Source organism: Hoplias malabaricus, chromosome 1, assembly GCF_029633855.1.
Source record: "Hoplias malabaricus isolate fHopMal1 chromosome 1, fHopMal1.hap1, whole genome shotgun sequence".
Classification (NCBI taxonomy): domain Eukaryota; kingdom Metazoa; phylum Chordata; class Actinopteri; order Characiformes; family Erythrinidae; genus Hoplias; species Hoplias malabaricus.
Window position 1 is genome coordinate 87963479 of NC_089800.1, and position 17184 is coordinate 87980662.

General features: G+C 37.8%; 1 protein-coding gene across 4 annotated transcripts in view; it reads left to right on the top strand.

Annotated features, from left to right (window-relative positions):
• The window catches only part of si:ch211-266o15.1 (zinc finger MYM-type protein 4), a 66797-nt gene that overhangs the window by 31687 nt on the left and 17926 nt on the right, over positions 1-17184 (top strand). For 2 of the 4 annotated variants that reach the window (XR_010803792.1, XM_066675947.1), the window contains exons 17-22: positions 3733-3776; positions 3872-4016; positions 4776-4906; positions 6074-6218; positions 6303-6491; positions 6698-6762. Coding sequence is in view for 3 of the 4 variants with exons in the window: in XM_066675947.1 (XP_066532044.1) it covers positions 3733-3776; positions 3872-4016; positions 4776-4906; positions 6074-6218; positions 6303-6491; positions 6698-6762 (719 nt within the window). In the remaining variant the exon portion in view is untranslated. Of the gene's footprint in view, positions 1-3732; positions 3777-3871; positions 4017-4775; positions 4907-6073; positions 6219-6302; positions 6492-6697; positions 6763-11488; positions 14237-17184 lie in introns of those variants that run through there. The other 2 variants (XM_066675946.1, XM_066675945.1) reach the window with 2 other exon arrangements.

Sequence of the window (17184 nt, forward strand, 5' to 3'; positions counted from 1 at the left end):
GGTTTCCTCCGGTCTCTGTCTGTTCACAGCAGCTGATATCACACTGACCAATGTCCTGTCCGTCAAAACCACATATCTCCCCCCATTCTCTTGCTGCTGTCTGCGTGTCTGTGCTAAAGTTAACGACTGATCTCACGTTTACTCACGTGAAATATTAGAGCAGAGACTATAATTAATCTCAATAAGGATTGAAGAAGCTGATTTTCGTCAAATTTAGTAACGATAGACTCTGCTTTTGCTGAAACATGGATTCACAGCGGCAGTGTTGTAGGAGAATACGCTGCAGGCTGTGGTCACACGGAGGTGGACGTGGCTTGTTGAAATCCACTAAAAGAGATCTGCGTTTGTCAGTGTTTGCTGAGATTTGTCAGTGTTTGCTGTCTACAAAACACTAAAAAAAAGTCAATTTTACGTATGAAACTTTTGGACATGGTCTAAATAAAGATGTTTTTACATTTCTGAGCTGTGATGGGTATAAATCTGTGGTTTATTTTTGCTGTTACCCTCAGAGATATACAGTCTTTACCTGTTCCTGAAAAGCTAACGTGTGTTTAAATACGATATTTAAATGTTCTCTACTAGGGGTGGGACTTGATTAAAATAATTAATTGAATTAATTAGAAGCTTTGTAATTAATTAATCAAAATTAATCACATTTTAATTACATTTCAATATTTAGCATGAGAAATATTGATTGAAGTTTGGTCGATGAATGAATCAACGAACATAAGCTTAAATTCAAAATCTTGTTTATTTTCCCACCAGTCTACTCCCAGTGAATTGTCAGTTTGTGTGACGTGGACTTCGACATTTTGTTTCTGAATGTGAACCCCGACATGTGGGTTTTTTCAAGGGGGCTTTTTTATTATATCCATGTATTAGACTAGGGCTGTAGGTGACACAATATCTCATTTACAAGTGTTTCTTACGTACAGCACATGTATTGTTCACGTCCACATCCGAGTGAAATTTACTGACGCTAAATCACAGCTTAGGAATGATTCTATTAAAGAAACTGGTAGGATATCACATGTAGTTCCAGCTGAAAACATCATAGAACGACTGTTTAATGCAAAGGGTGGGTTGTTAACAGCACAGGGAGGGTTTTAAAAGTCCAAATACTCGTTAAATACATTAAAAAAAATCTTTCCTCTACTTCACGGAAATTCGTCGTTCACGGGTGATCTTGGAACGCATCCCCCGCGAAAAACGAGGGATCACTGTAGTGTTAACACTACTGACCTGTGCACTAGCCCCAACATGTTTTGCGTTGAGGTGGTAACGAATGGTGGAAGTGCTCCTGTGATACGTAAACTCCTTCCTGCATAAAGTGCAAATAACGTTTTTGTTTGTACTTCGATCTGGAAGTTTTTGTATTTAAATTTCCCATCCACCAGCGTAATCTCTTCCGTCATCTCCATCTTGTTCACCACATTGTGCGTCGTTATAATCTGTACGCCTGGAACTCATGCACTGAGAAACCTTCCACGGTGCCAAGTGCGATTAAAATGCGTTAAAATTTTTATTTCGTTATTTCCCCCGTAATTAATTAATCGAAATTAACGCGTTAAAGTCCCACTCCTATTCTCTACTGATCTGTGACAAACGTTCAGTGCTAAAGCAGACACTCGTTTTAATAGTCTACTGTCTACTGGCTGTATACCGTTGTTATTGTTGCTTCAGTTGTTACAGAAAGCTCTCCTCTATGAAACCGTAATGCCCTGGGAGAACTGATTAAGCCATGCCCCACTAAGCTGAAATAGTGTGGATGAACGCTGGGAAATGTATTAACGGTACCTTATTGGTTTGGAAATAAAACAGACCTCTGTAGACCTGTCACTGCATGTCTTATTTCTGTCTGTTTACTTTGTGAGCTGGAAAATGATCCTCGACTATTTCAACCCAAGGTTCCTTTGAACTTAAAATAGATGGTCAGCTTAATTCCTGCTTTTCTTTACTTCATAGTGTGGAAGGGACAATTCAAACATGAACAAATCACCACAAAACCAACTGCCTTCTGAATGAAAATGAAACTTTATTCGGTAGATTATCTCGCCAGCGGGAGAGCTCATTGCACGTCGGCTCACTTCCTCTTTATAAACGACACTTTCCCGTTTATGCAGTTTCTCAAAGTCTGTTGTTTCTGTGTAGTTCGTGAGGTCTGTTTTCTCTATCAGACCAATCATTCATCATTCACGTGAAGTAACTATAGATCCCCATTTCCCTGGAATCACGCACTGACCCTGCGTTTTCTTCTTGCTCTCGCGAACCCCTGCAGAGAACAAGGTTGTAAAACTGTCTCTAAACACCTGCTGTTATCAAGTCATAAATTCTACAGAGCAGAAAAGAAGTGTTCCTTCTGAACCATTCACTTTATACAGGGGTCGGCAACCCGCAGCTCTTTGATCCCTCTGATGCGGCTCATCTTTTGAAAATTATTTTTGAGTATTTAATTAAAATGTATTTTATTTCGGTTCGTTCATTTTCAAAATGTAGTTCTATGAATATTATGGCGATCATTCATTCATTCATTCATTCATTCATTATCTGTAACCCTTATCCAATTCAGGGTCGCGGTGGGTCCGGAGCCTACCTGGAATCATTGTGCGCAAGGCAGGAATACACCCTGGAGGGGGCGCCAGTCCTTCACAGGGCAACACAGACACACTCACACACTCACACCTACGGACACTTTTGAGTCGCCAACCTACCAACGTGTGTTTTTGGACTGTGGGAGGACACCGGAGCACCCGGAAACCCACTCAGACACAGAGAGAACACTCCTCACAGACAGTCACCCGGAGCGGGAATTGAACCCACAACCTCCAGGTCCCTGGAGCTGTGTGACTGCGACACCTACCTGCTGCGCCACCGTGCCGCACTTTATGGTGATCTTGTAACATATAAAATATTTAAATATTTTTTAAAAAATTGTCGCTCTTAATACACGTCACAACTTCCAACGTGCGACACCCGCCAGTGTGTGGTTTCTTGAACTTTTTGAACGCTGACTGCACGGCGCCAGTAAAATAATGACGGCACGCAGAGAGAGGACAGCAGTGTTGTTTGCTGCCAGTGAATAATTTAAGGTCGGCGTTTTTTTTCCCATTACTACAAGGACTCAAATAGAAATTGAGTTTTTTACTTAACCGTCAACAAAACGTCTTTTTTTCGGAGTTAAAAATGTTTTGTTGAGTGCAGAAATGTTATTTCCTTTTTTTCTGCAGTCGTTCATTGATTTCATAAATGTAACACAGTGTAGTTTGTTTATACAGAGCACAAAGGCAAATAAAAAAACCCTGTTATGTGCAGTGTTATTTCATGTAAAATTTCAAAAGGGTTTTGTGACTTCCAGTGTTTTCTTTACTGTGTGAAAGGGGTCCAAACGACTCTTTTAGTGGTAAAGGTTGCCGACCCCTGACTTAATACAAATCAACCCTGTATTTTCCTTGGAGGAAAAGGTGAACAACCCAATAGTTAGCGAACTGTTCTCATTTTAATATTTCACAATCTGTGGCTCTTTTTTATACATTTTTTGCACATATATATTGTTTACAAAATATATGATTGGCAATGAAATTCATCCCATATCTGCCTCAGCATTTTCTGTTGGAAAACTCAGTTCCATAACTAACATAAGAGTCGAGAGTCGAGGCAGTTACTGTTAGTGATGTCTACATTCGCAGTTTGAGAAGGAAAAGGGCAGTTGTAATCTGTGATTGTTTTTCACAGGAGCTCTTCCTACCTCTAACGCCAGCTCGAAAATCATCGGTGATGTGAGTACAAACCGTTTTATTGTTATACGTGTGGAAGGCTTTGCGATCGTAAACACCCGTGATGGATTTTCATTCCTTGATCCTTTGTCTCTCAGGCCAGCACTCAGACAGACGCAGCAATGAGCGCGAGTCCTCACCAGAGACGGATGCTGAAGAACAAAGCTCTCATGTGTAAACCCATCATCGAAGAGCAGGGCATTCAGTGTGGGCTTGAGTCTCCAAAACAACTGTTTGAGACAGGTCAGGTCATATTTTGTGTGTGTACATGCACTTTTGTATTTGCGTGTGTGGTTGTTTTCTGATGTGGCGCGACTTGGTAGGTTTCAGCCTGATGATTACAGGTTTATAGAACAGATTTTTATTTTTTTTTTTTATAATGTAATTGAAATTATATCATAAAATATATGTTGAGTTGTGAAAGCCTGGTTAAGTTGGTCATATGTTTGAATGTCTTTAGTCAAAGGACACGTTTTTCTGATTTCTTAAAGGCTAAGCACCACTTAATGGACCTCCATGAATATTTGACATTATTGTAGTTACTGACAGATATAAGTATGAATTCAAATGAAAATAGCAGCTTAATTTGCTTTAAAACTGACAATTTTATTAAATTGACGGAAAAACCCGAGCTCTCTACAGAAATTCTCGAACGTGACGTCACTGGTGGACAACAGCTGAACAACGTAGCCGAGTATAATCTGAGACACCGAGTTTAGCGAGTCAAGCTAACGCCTATTAGAGTTTCCCAACAACGGTCTTTTAAACCTTACTCCTTTAATTACTAAGAAATAACATGTTTTCTGACTCTCAATAAACACAAGTTAGGAACTCAGACTCCACTGTATTTATTTGTTTGACACTTTCATAGAGCTGCTGCTTAGCCTTTAAGTGAGATTCACGTCTTTAACCCTCTGGGGTCTGCGCTCCTGCTGCTGGGATAAAAATATATATTTAAAAAAAAAAGGTGTTGACCTGCTCTGTTTTTCCTCCCGCTCACAGTGATTGATGAAAATGGAGAGAAGGTGAAGCTGGTGCCGTTTCCTGTGCCCATTCCGATGCCTGTGTACATTCCTGTGCCTATGCACTTGTACACTCAGTTCACTCCTGTTCCCCTCGGGATCACTCTGCCTGTGGGTACTTCATCCTCCGCTCTGTTTTTCTGAAACTCTCCCTTTAGCAGAGTCTTCCTTTGCCCACGGTGCTTAGATCTCTACCAAACTAACAGTAAAACATGAAGATAACACTAACACTACTGATGTTGCAAATGAGTCGGAATTTGTTTCTCAGAGTACAAAGACTGATGTGAAGCACTGCTTTTATAAAGCATCAAAAGCTGTGAGTGCTCCTGGTGTCCCCTTTTGGAGAACGTTAACTTAAATATGAATGTGAAAGATACAAGCCAGGTGACTTGCATCTACAAAACCTGTACCTATATTTAACAATCATCTCATATTTTAAATAACTTTGAAAAGAGGGCAAGTTTGTTTATGTAAACCATGTTATTACTACTCCTTGTGCGTACTCGCCTCCTAGTGATGTCTAAAGAAAAACAGTCAAAGATAAATGGCAGAGGGAATGGGATACATGCCTGGATAATAAATTACACAAAGTGAATATCCACCTTAAAAACCACTGGGTCCAAGCAGTGTACACAAGCCGCCGTATCGGATGCTCCAGATTCACTCACGTGTATCTAGTAAAGAGTGACGTAGCCCCATAGTGTGCAACAAACCAAACTCAGCTTACAATAAAGCATTTTTTTGGCCACGAGGCAACAGAACCTTAATGCAAAGTCTATAACAGGATTATTCAACAATACGAAAGCATCAGTGACCCTCTAATTCCTGTCCGTAACAGAACTTAAGCGGCACATATGATTAACTTAAATAGATGGCAGCTTTAACGTCCCTAAAATAAACTGTATTAGGAAATCAATTACATCTTACTAACTTTCTTACCGTGAATGTGGCCCTATGGGCAGATATGGGGTTAAATACAAACTAGCCAACTAAAGAACCACATTTATGGTTCCAAGACAAATATACACTCTTCTGAAGGTTGTAGGAACTTATAAATTCATGAAATGATGTGAAACTAAATGTGGTTTGGTGCAGATACGCTAGGTGTTTTAAAATATATATATTTGGTAAGCAGATATTAAAATAAAACTTGAGCTTTTCTCATACAATTCTAAAATGCTACAATATATTAGTAAAATTATAACACTATCTGCCCTAATTGTATTGTCTGTGTAATGTATTTAGTGTCCTATACATTCATTTCTTGTTTTGCCGCAGGTGCCAGTGCCGTTGGTTGTTTCAGCTCCTTCAGACTCCGCTGAAAAACAGCCCAGCGCTAGTAAAACTCCTGAAGTTCCCTCTCAGAGCTCAGTGGAGGACGAAGAGGCAGAGAAAAGCAAAGACCCACCCGTCTCCCATGGAGGTGTGTGATGATCGCTTTCATAGTCTCGAATTTATTAAAGTGTTTATAATGAGAAGTTTTAACTGAGTCTTTTTACACATTCAGACCTGGACAGTACGTACAGTGGTGACCTGGAGTCGGAGGCGAGGTCGACACCCTTCAGCTGGGCAGATAATGAGGATTCTTCATATCACAAGCCTTTAATCCCTTCATCTAAGACAGAGGGACCACCACAGGCCCACACTACAGCCACATCTCCCATCCCACTGGACTTAGAAAAGGACTTTCCTATCGGTAAGACTAACCCTAATCTTTTTTTGAAGATAACAAACATAGGTTAATCAAGGTTGTATTTTTTGTAGGTTCTTGTTAAAACCTTGTTAATTTGTTTCTATTTACTGAGTCCTGTTTTACTGCAGCCAATTTAAAACAAATAGGAATCACAGCAGTGACTGAGAGAATAATAATTCAGTTAAATTTTTTAAATTTTACCTTGACAGCATCAAATGATCATGAAAGTTCAAAGGAGCAGAAGTCTCCCAAACGCAGGAAGAGAGGAAAGAGGGTATGTTTAAACACACACCAGTTTACAGACCATATTCAGAGTTACTGTAACTGAAGTAATGTTTCATTTAAACACAGTGAAGCATTCATTGCTGTTGCTTTTGCTTCAGTCCGGAAACTTTATACATTTATGGTTCACTTCACTCTTTTTTTGGTGAAGAATCACTTGAATCTCAAACACTTCCTCCATAGATTTACTTATAGGTTTCAACACACACTTGTTTTATCAGACAGTTTTGATATACTTGTATTAAAATGAATTATTTTACATATAATGATCAAATTACAGCCAAACTGGCTAAGGGTTAATCACCACTGATTGATTGAAGCAGATTTAATGTGTGTCCACTGTTATACTCTTTTCATCAAGGTATTTCCTTCTCATAAAAATACTCCTTGTTTTTTCTACACCACTGTGAACCTAGAATGTTTCTTATATAATTCAATTAATTACATTTGTTCTGTGACTAAACCTCACCTACCTGTTGGCCATAGTTTATTATTCAAACTAGATTTCCTAAGGTTGGAGGAAGCTGGTTTCTCTTAGGACTTGTCTCTGTGTGTGTGTGTATATGTACATGTAGATCTGTATAAATATAATTTAAGCTTCAATTTTGCCTTTAAATTTTACATAAATAAAATGAACCTTTTCAGTTTAGATTTTCCAAAATCTGAGGATATCCTTTTATTAAAAAAGGGGCTTGTTTTAAAAGTGAATTTAAAGCACTGAAAGTTGCGAACAATGGTATGAACACAGTCCAGCTTTATCACCCTTGCTGTTGCAGTACTAAATTTAAAACATGATATATTAAAATATAGAGGGATAAAAGTCAAATTCTGAAAACTACACCCAAACTGTTTTGCTGTGGAAGATTTCCTGCTCAAGCTCTTTACTGCGAGGACTTCTTCAGCCGCAGGTAAGATGGATGCAACACTCTGCAATTGTCTGTGTGTGTTAATTTTTTATTATTTATTGTTTAAAATTATTCTCATAATTTCTCAGGCTTGTCCCAAAGTCCACACTTTAGTGCCATATTTAGAAAGGCTATAACTAGGCTTGGGTCCTAAAACAATAGCAGAATTTATTGCCATAGACACGTCATCTGTAACGTTGATTCAAATTTACAGTTCAATGTTTTCTTTTAAATGTTAACTGCCTGGAATGCACATAAAACACATAAATCAGTGTTAAAAACACTAAATATATTATTGACAACCTATTTTTCAAAACAAAAAATAGATCAAAAATCAAAAATTATGAAAAATTTTGCATAATTTGTCAACTATTAAATTGTAAGTGATAATGTTAAAGTGAAAAATGACGTGTTATTTCTAATTTGAAAATCACAAGGACATAAAAACAGCAAAATGCTCCGCCTGTTTGTTGTTGTCAGGATGATGATGCTGAAAGAACAGATTTGTTTTTTTAGGAGTCGACTCCTATTCACTATCGATGTTTATTCCACCCGGCCGCTCTCGCTGGGTACAGAGACGATGCTCAAAGGGGCGACTTAGGAAAAGGGTTTTTAAAGATAGATACAGAGTGAACTCATAACATTTTAAGCCAAAGGCTGATGGTTTGGATGATAAAATATAGTTAGTGAAAAGGAATCAACTCCCAAAGTATTGATACTTCGTGTTTTAGATGTCACTGGTATCAACTGCCGGTCAATGATTAATAGAGTTGAAACTCTTGGAGTCAACTCTGTCTTGGTTTGTAATAGGGCCGCACAATTATTCATATATTTATCCTTATCACGATGAGTTTTTGTGAAAAACGCATCAAAAAATGCTACGATAACACCTTGAATAACAGCAGATTCAAACTGCATTACCAAAGTTCATTACCCTTTTGCAGCAGCAGCAGGAGCTTGTCATGCTGCTGACTATATTCACTTGGCATAACATAGCCGAAGCTAGGGGGAGGGCTACAGTGATTGTACACACTAAACACGCAAGCTCTGAAAATGAGTGCAGCCTTTTGAACATCGAAGACAAAAATGAGGACAATTTTGTACCAAAAAGAGAGACGGGGTCTGGGAAAACTTTGGTTTTAAACGAGATGGCCATGCTCAGTCCAAGGTTTTCTGAAAAGTATGCCGACTCCTTGTAGGTATCGTCACAGGGAACATGACGAACTTTACCCTCATTTAAGGTGGTGGTTCCGAAAGGTTGGGGCCGGTCAGTCATAGTGAAATCCCTGCGTGTGAGTTCATGCGCACAGACAGAATCCTTCGTGACAAAAATGTATGATTTTAAGCATTGAATTGAAAGATAGTTTGTCACTCTGTAAATGAACATGAAAGAAATTATTAGATAGAAATCAGGAGAACTAATGTAAAAAATAAATGAATAAATTTAAAACATTATTCTCTCAGCTTATTTGGAGGTGTTTACATTTTAAGAAGTTCTAACTGTGGAGTTCTACACTAAAAACTGTTCTGTCTATTCAAAAAATTAATTCAAAAAGTTATTTCATATGGTAACAAACTATTCAACTCTGGATCAATACTTTGGATCAAATAATGGTTCATTCAAAGTATTTAATTGACCTGAATAAACCCCGTTTATTGCTGGGACAATATAGGTTATAGGTTGTATGGGAAAACTATGTTGTACAGTGTAGACCTAACATTTAAAAAAAATTCTAGATGTTTTGGTGTTTATATGTTGGCATTGTTGGTTTTGTGATGTTGAGCCCCAGCTAGAGTAACTTTGTATTAATACAAGAAAATAATATTAGTATTTAGATATAGACACTTCTATATTTATTATTCACTTGCGTGTTTATTTATTTGTATTTTTATTCGCGGTTGTTCAGGGAATACAGCCTTGGATTGCACAAACTTCATGCACTATTACAATTTATATACTCGTTATCTAATTTTAGGGGATACCTCTCGTTGAAGAAACCTGCAAAAATAAATGTAATTATTCTGATTTCGTTACACAGTAAAGACTTATTTTCAGGTTATGAATGAACTGCTGTTCAGAGACACACACAAACATTCTTTATTTTAATTTTAATTTATCGAGTTTCACATCGATTTCGGGATATCCGAGAACATTATCGCACTTCTCATTTTTTTATCCATATCGTACACGCCTAGTTTGCAAGGATCTTCTGCAGTATTTTTGAACTTAAAATGCTTTTGTTAGAAAAATGCAAAATATGTTTAAAAAAAAACTGGGCATACTAACTTTTAAGCTAGTTAGTAATAATTAATTCCTCTAAAATACTAAAACCTTTTAAATATGCATGACTAAAATTAGGCTTGTGTTCCCATTTTAATGGACAAAATCTAACATGGATTAAATTGATAAAGTGAGACAAATTAACACACCTTTTAGTCAGAAGGTGAAAACTAAATCAAAATCAGCTGCAAAAACTAACCAAAAAAAAAAAAAACCACACACACTCATGCACCCTCCCTCTTAAACAGCCAATCAAATCAGTTCATCACCTGTAGAGTTCTGCTGCTTAGTGAGGAGTGAGGCGTGAGAAAGATCTGAAAAATCATGAATAAAAACAAGTCTTTAAAAAGCACGGATCAGTCCACCAGTGCGGCAGTTTTTATCTATACACCAAGAGCAGGAATACGCTGCTGCACACTGATTCCTGGAGAATAAAATGCAGATAACCAGTGTGATCGTCAACACTAGAGAGATATATCGATAACTTTCGCCCGTGCGTTTACAAACTAATTTTAGTGTTCAGGTAATAGAATTACACCCAGTCAGTTAGCAAAAATCAAAACAGTCAAGAGTTGTAAAGCAAATTCCCTCTTAGACTTTAATTTGTTTCGGACAGTGTATGTGTGTGTATGTATTTTTACAAATTGGTGGACTTGGGCACAAACTGTTAGATGTGATTCTCTGCATTTCATGCCGAATTTCCTTGAGGATGGTGATTAGTGTGCTGTGTGAAGAAAGTACACTTGGTTAAATTAGTAGTATTTTAGTCTTCATTGAGGCCACAACACGTTATTTTTAAACAAAGACTGTGTTCCAGTAGTTTGTGTATTGCAGAAGTGTTTCAGCCTTATTTCTTTCAAATTCATTCCTTGCAAAGGATTAAACAGACTAAAATATACTCAATAATCGTTACGTACGTCAGAAAAAAAACTCATTTTTGCAATTGAAAATACTTAGTTGCTCTGCTCAAATGTTAACGTAATATTAAGCTCACCTTATATATATATTCTGCCCTTGTTCGCAACTGGTTTCAAAAACTTGAGCTGCTTTGCTAATGTAGTTTCCTTTGCATGAGTTAAAAACTGTAAAATTCTCAAATCTAGTTTCATTAAATAAATAAATGAATCGTTCATCTGTTGAAAAAATAACATGCGTAATTTGGAAAAGGATGACTAAATCCTAATATAATTTTTGCTTCATTTACACATTTCATTGAAAGTGGCATTTCAATTTGAGAATAAGTAAATACATTTATTTAAATCTGTGTATTGGGCCATCAGTTTGAGCCATCAAGTCTGTTGCATGCTTCTTCAGTGGGACATTTATATATATAACTTTTTTTAATGTTTAGTTTTTCATACTGCTTTCTTTGAAAGTCTGTCCCACTGCTCCAAATTCATACTTATATTTAAAGAATCAAAATAATTATTTAATCATTAATTTATTAATTTAAAGAACTTAATTAAAGTATTTGTGACAAAGTACTGCAAGTTACTTAGAGAAAATACTTAAAGATATTTTTTCTTGTTCAGGCAATGATGGAAAATCTGGAAGAGGATTTGGACAAAAACCCAGATTTCACAGACTCTTTCTCCGACACTATTTCAGAACAGTTAAACATGGAAAATTGTGAACTTGATGAAAACAAACTATATAACAATCTTTCGAGCACTTTGGAGTTTCTTTCAACTGATGACGAGCAGGTTGAACAACCAGTAACTGATGAATCTGACGCACCCCTGAATCCGAATCCAAGTGGATCGGCAAGCAACCAGATACTGTTCTCCGAAGCGAAGTACTGTTTTTACTGTAGAATTCCCAGTCCTAACATGGCAATGCATTTGGTAAAAACACATGCAATGGAAAAAGATGTTGCGCATGCCCTCAGTTTTCCAAAGACATCTAGAAAAAGGAAACTTTTACTTAAAGATCTTTGCAAGAAAGGCAATTACCAACATAATATTGAGGTCCTGAGAAAGGGACAGGGACAAATTGTTGCTGAAAACCTCAGCAAAGGAAAAAAATCAATCATGGAGTATTTGCCCTGCCAATATTGCCTGGCTTTTTATCTTCGTAATGACTTGATAAAACATGAGAGCTCATGCCAGATGAAGGTGAGTTCAGAATCCTTTTTAAATGAATTACGAAAGAACGCTATTTGCTCTGGTCAGCAGTCCTTTGCTGACACTACATCTCAACCAACCCTAGAACTCCTCGCCAGATCAAGTGGTTCCAGTCCTGATCCCTGTCCACTACATGGTCTTCACTCCAGTAGTGGTTTGTTCTATGAAACCATCTCTGAACCCAGTTTTGGATCATCCAGTATGCAACTTGGTCAGTTACATTTTGACGTCAAGCATGAGTCGCATTGCAAAATTGAAGAGATGGATTCGGAGGGCGAACAGTGTGAGCTGTCAGATGAAGATGATGAGAGAGAGGATGAAATGAATCTGAATCATGAATCTGATTCAAATTCAGAATCAGACTCTGAGAATGAGTGTACTGGCGACTCAGCTCTAAAGGCTCAGGATGGCACAATATGGATTGAACAAACTGTTTGCAGCTCTCGGGGTAGAGTACCCGAGTGCAATTTCAACAGAGAAATGACAGGGCCCACATGTTATGCCAAGACCAATATTACGAGTCCACTGAGCAGTTTAATGTGTTTGATTGACAGAGAAATGTGGGACAAGATTCAGAAATACACTGAAGCAGAAGGTAAACAAAAAAATCCTAATTTCAAGATGACAGTCGATGAACTGAAAGCATTTGTGGGCCTCCTTTATGTGAGGGGTTTAACTGGAGGCAAAAACATGAAGCTGGAAGAATACTGGTCTGCTGACTATGGAAATTCTGTTTTCATAGAAACACTCTCTCCGCCAAAGTTCAGAGAGATCTCTCGCTGTCTACGCTTTGATGACAGGAACACAAGAAATGCCCGCCTTTTGACAGATGAATTTGCAATGATCTCTGACATACTGAATACGTTTTTGAAGAACAACCTGGCTTGTTACGTACCTGGCGAGAACATAGCTGTGGCCGAACAACTGTTTCCTGCCAAGGCACGCTGCTGTTACGCTCATTACATGGCCAATAAACCAAACAAACTTGGTATTAAATTCTGGGTGGCTGCTGACGTTGAAACAAAATACATGTTGAACGCAGTTCCCCATCTAGGGAAAGATGATGCCGGACAGACTGATCTACAGTTTTCAGAAAATATTGTGTTGCGCTTGATGGAGCCTTTCGTCGGGCACGGAAGAAATGTAACAACAGACAGTTGTTACACCTCGCTGGTACTGGCGAACAAACTTTTGGAGAACAAAACCACCATTGTTGGTGCGATAAATAAAAAGAGCCGTGAGATGCCCCCATGTGTACGAGTAAAGTCTGAACGACTTTCCACCAAGATAGTGAACGCTGGAAAAGTAACACTCACCATTTACCAAGCAAGACCTAAGAAAAAAGTATGCATTCTGAGCACAAAGCATCAGAGAATTTCAACTGATAACAGTGAAAAGAGACTCCCTGAAACTATTGCCTACTACAATGGCACGAAAAGTGGCGCTGATGTTATGGCTCAAATGGCACGACTGTTTTCTGTGAAGGGAAGCACCCGCTTTTGGCCTTTAGTCGTGTTTTACAACATCCTCGATCTGGCAGCAATCAATGCACATATTTTATACAAACAGTGCATGAAAATTAAGATAAGTAGGAGGAAATTCATTCGCCAGATGGTAAAGGAGCTGTGTGCACAGCAGAAAATGGCGAAAGCAGTGGCATATAAGCAAATCATACTTGAAACTCCTGTCCTGCCCATGAAAAGGAAACAGTGTCAAGTTGCCAAATGTGCAGGGAACAAAACCTATGACATCTGCCAGAAATGTAAGAGATATGTCTGTGGCAAATGCGCAAAGATTGCACCTAAGCAGTGCTTTGACTGTTCATAATTATAAGATGACATGTTAAGAGATAGGAGCCAAAAGTAATCGCTTGAACGGTGATCAAACTACTTGCAAAACAGCACACTTTGAAGGGAACCTCTGAGTTGATGGTTGGGCTGTTGTTGTTTGCTGCCGCTCAAATATCTCTCCAGCTGAAATGGCAACACACTACGATGAGGAAATAAATACTTACCGTTGTATACCGTTGGATGTATTAAAGGACTCTTTGACTTTACTATAGATATGTGATTGCAGATGTGTTTAGTATAATTGTATTTAATGAATATAAAAATGTTTGTTCATGTAAAGCTTTTCTTGAAATTATTTTTTTTGTAAATAAATGCGACAAAAATGTGACATTGATACACATTTGTTTTTTTTCTCTAAAATGTGATAAGTATTGCCATAAATACACGTGACTAATATTTTTTGAAATACTAATAATTACTACTATTATTAGATTTCAGACCATACAATGGTCAGTTGTATGACCTTACAATACAGTGATTCATTTCCAAACTTTGCCAACATTTTCTATTTTGTGTTGAATTAGTTTGAGCTTGTTTAGACTAATGATGGGTTTTGAAATGTGTATGTTTGGTATGTGAATTTGCATCAGCCAATTCATTCAAATGCACAGTAACTTGGAATAATGGCTCTCATTTAGGAGTGGGTTTGGAGGTGTTACTGGTTGTTAACTCGTCAGGGAAAAGTCAGCACTTCCAGCTCCAACAGTGCAGCTGGATCAGTGACATGTTGATATGCATAAGCTCAGAGAAAGTGCTGAGAGAAAACGGCTGATAAACACACACAAGGACAACGAAGCAGTTGTTATTCTTTGTCAGCTACAGTTTAAGCAGAGGATTTTTTTTTCCATTCAGTGGATTAATATTTGGTGGGCGGCACGGTGGCGCAGCAGGTAGTGTCGCAGTCACACAGCTCCAGGGGCCTGGAGGTTGTGGGTTCGATTCCCGCTCCGGGTGACTGGCTGTGAGGAGTTGGTGTGTTCTCCCCGTGTCCGCGTGGGTTTCCTCCGGGTACTCCGGTTTCCTCCCACAGTCCAAAAACACACGTTGCAGGTGGATTGGCGACTCGAAAGTGTCCGTAGGTGTGAGTGAATGTGTGTGTGTCTGTGTTGCCCTGTGAAGGACTGGCGTCCCCTCCGGGGTGTATTCCCGCCTTGCGCCCGATGATTCCAGGTAGGCTCTGGACCCCCCGTGACCCTAAATTGGATAAGCGGTTACAGATAATGGATGGATGGATGGATTAATATTTGGACAATTGCTTTGTATCTTGGTGAAGGCAAACGAAGTGTGTGGTTTTCACAGGGCAGGACCTACATGCACGTGACCAGCCCGGCTATGAAAACAAAGAGCAGAATACAACACACACACACACACACACACAGGGCATTCTCTGCTCAGGATGCCTTTACTACACTGTCTTTTCGTTGAAATTAGTCGCTTGCTTTTAAATTAATGTTTAAAATGACAGGACAGTATAAAGATACAAATAGGCTAAGTAATATTTTTAAAAATCTCTATTAATTCGGTCTTAAATTCTCTATATATTTTAAAGAAGCATTTTTGTATGGAGTATATAAATGTTTTATGACAGTTCAAAATGCTTTACAAGAAATAAAATGGTGGAATTTATTAGGAAACAAGTAGATTTATTAAAACCAGGTGATAATGCAGAGGTCACAAGTAGATCAAGCCTCTTCGTATTTCAGCCGTGTAGCAGAAGTAACCAGAAACTGATCTAAATTGTGTTGTAGAAACATTTTTAAATCATTCAACATTATTTACATATTTAACAATTCACTGAGAAACTGCGAGCAAGGCCAGGGAGACATTTAAATGTAAATAATATCTAAAAATGCAAATTGTCAGGGAATACGATTGTTGATTGATTGGTGGGGGAAAGCAAATCATTTGCAAGGGAACTGTGTCATTATCTCTCCATAGGAACGTCAGCTGCATCCTTTAATAGTATTTATTCCTAGACCTAATAGTGTGGTTCCATAAAACTAGGTTATGCACACACACCTTTCACCAACGAGGTGTGCTATAAATAGGTGAAACCAACACAGTGTTCGTAGTAGGTAATAACAACAATCAAATGGCTTGGTTTTGACTGTGGCCGCATGGATTTAGAATATTGTTATTAAATAATAAAACTGATAACTGACTGTGACTAAACTTCACCTGCAGTTTCCACATGATCCTCAAGCTAGGCTTTTTGGACTGGTGTCTATATGTGTAAATATGATTTTATATTTATATTCAACTTTGCCTTTATTATAAAACCAAATACCAATTCAGTTTAGATTTTCCAAAATCTGTTTGTTGTAGTTGCGCTGATCTGCATAAAGACGATACCCAGCAAAATGTTTTTCATGAACAATGGTGTGAACACAATTACTCCTTGTTATTTTGCAGTACTAAACTTATAACTTGGTGTATTAAAGCAACATAGATGGATGAATCAAATCAAAATTTGAGCGCTACACTCAGTTTTGCTGTGGACGATTTCCTGCTTGAGTTCTTTTTTCCTTCTTGAGTTGTGAGGACTCCATCAACTGCAGGTAAGACTGATGCAACACTGCAATTCTCTCTTTTTGTGGGTTTTCCTAAAATAGATTTTACAGTTTTTTTAGATTTTGTCCCAAAGTCCACACAATAGTGCCATATTTAGAAGGACTATGCAGCTAAGTGTAGAATACTTTTCAGCTAAAAGCAAAACAATGGTTGTCTGCATTTCAGATTTCAGTGTTACATGTCTGCTCCTGTTTTGTATTATTTATTAAATACAACATTTTATATGTAAATCTGGTGATGAACAAAAATAGTTTGTGTTGGCAAAGGCGGATAAAATAAATTACCCAATTTCCACTTTATATCAAAGCAACACTTAAATCAAGTTAAGTTTATTATCACAAATTGGCTGCTTTAGTTTGAATTTTGAGATACGTGGCTAAGGTAATTTAAAAGTAGTATTTTTTTTTTTTTCTGACAATAGTTCTGAAAATAGTGGTTTCTGACATTGGGTGTGTGTTTTTATCAATAAAATACAAATGAGAAACCTCTTTTGCTGGTGGACTTTAGAACAAGCTGTTAGAATATATATATATTATTCTCATTTTGGATTTCACTGATCTAGTAGATTTATGTAATATTTAATTGATGGCATTCTTTCAGACCATAGCACATTACTGTATTTTAAACAAACGCTGTTCTAGATATTGAATTTAACCTTTGCAAAGGCTTAAGACTAAAACAAGT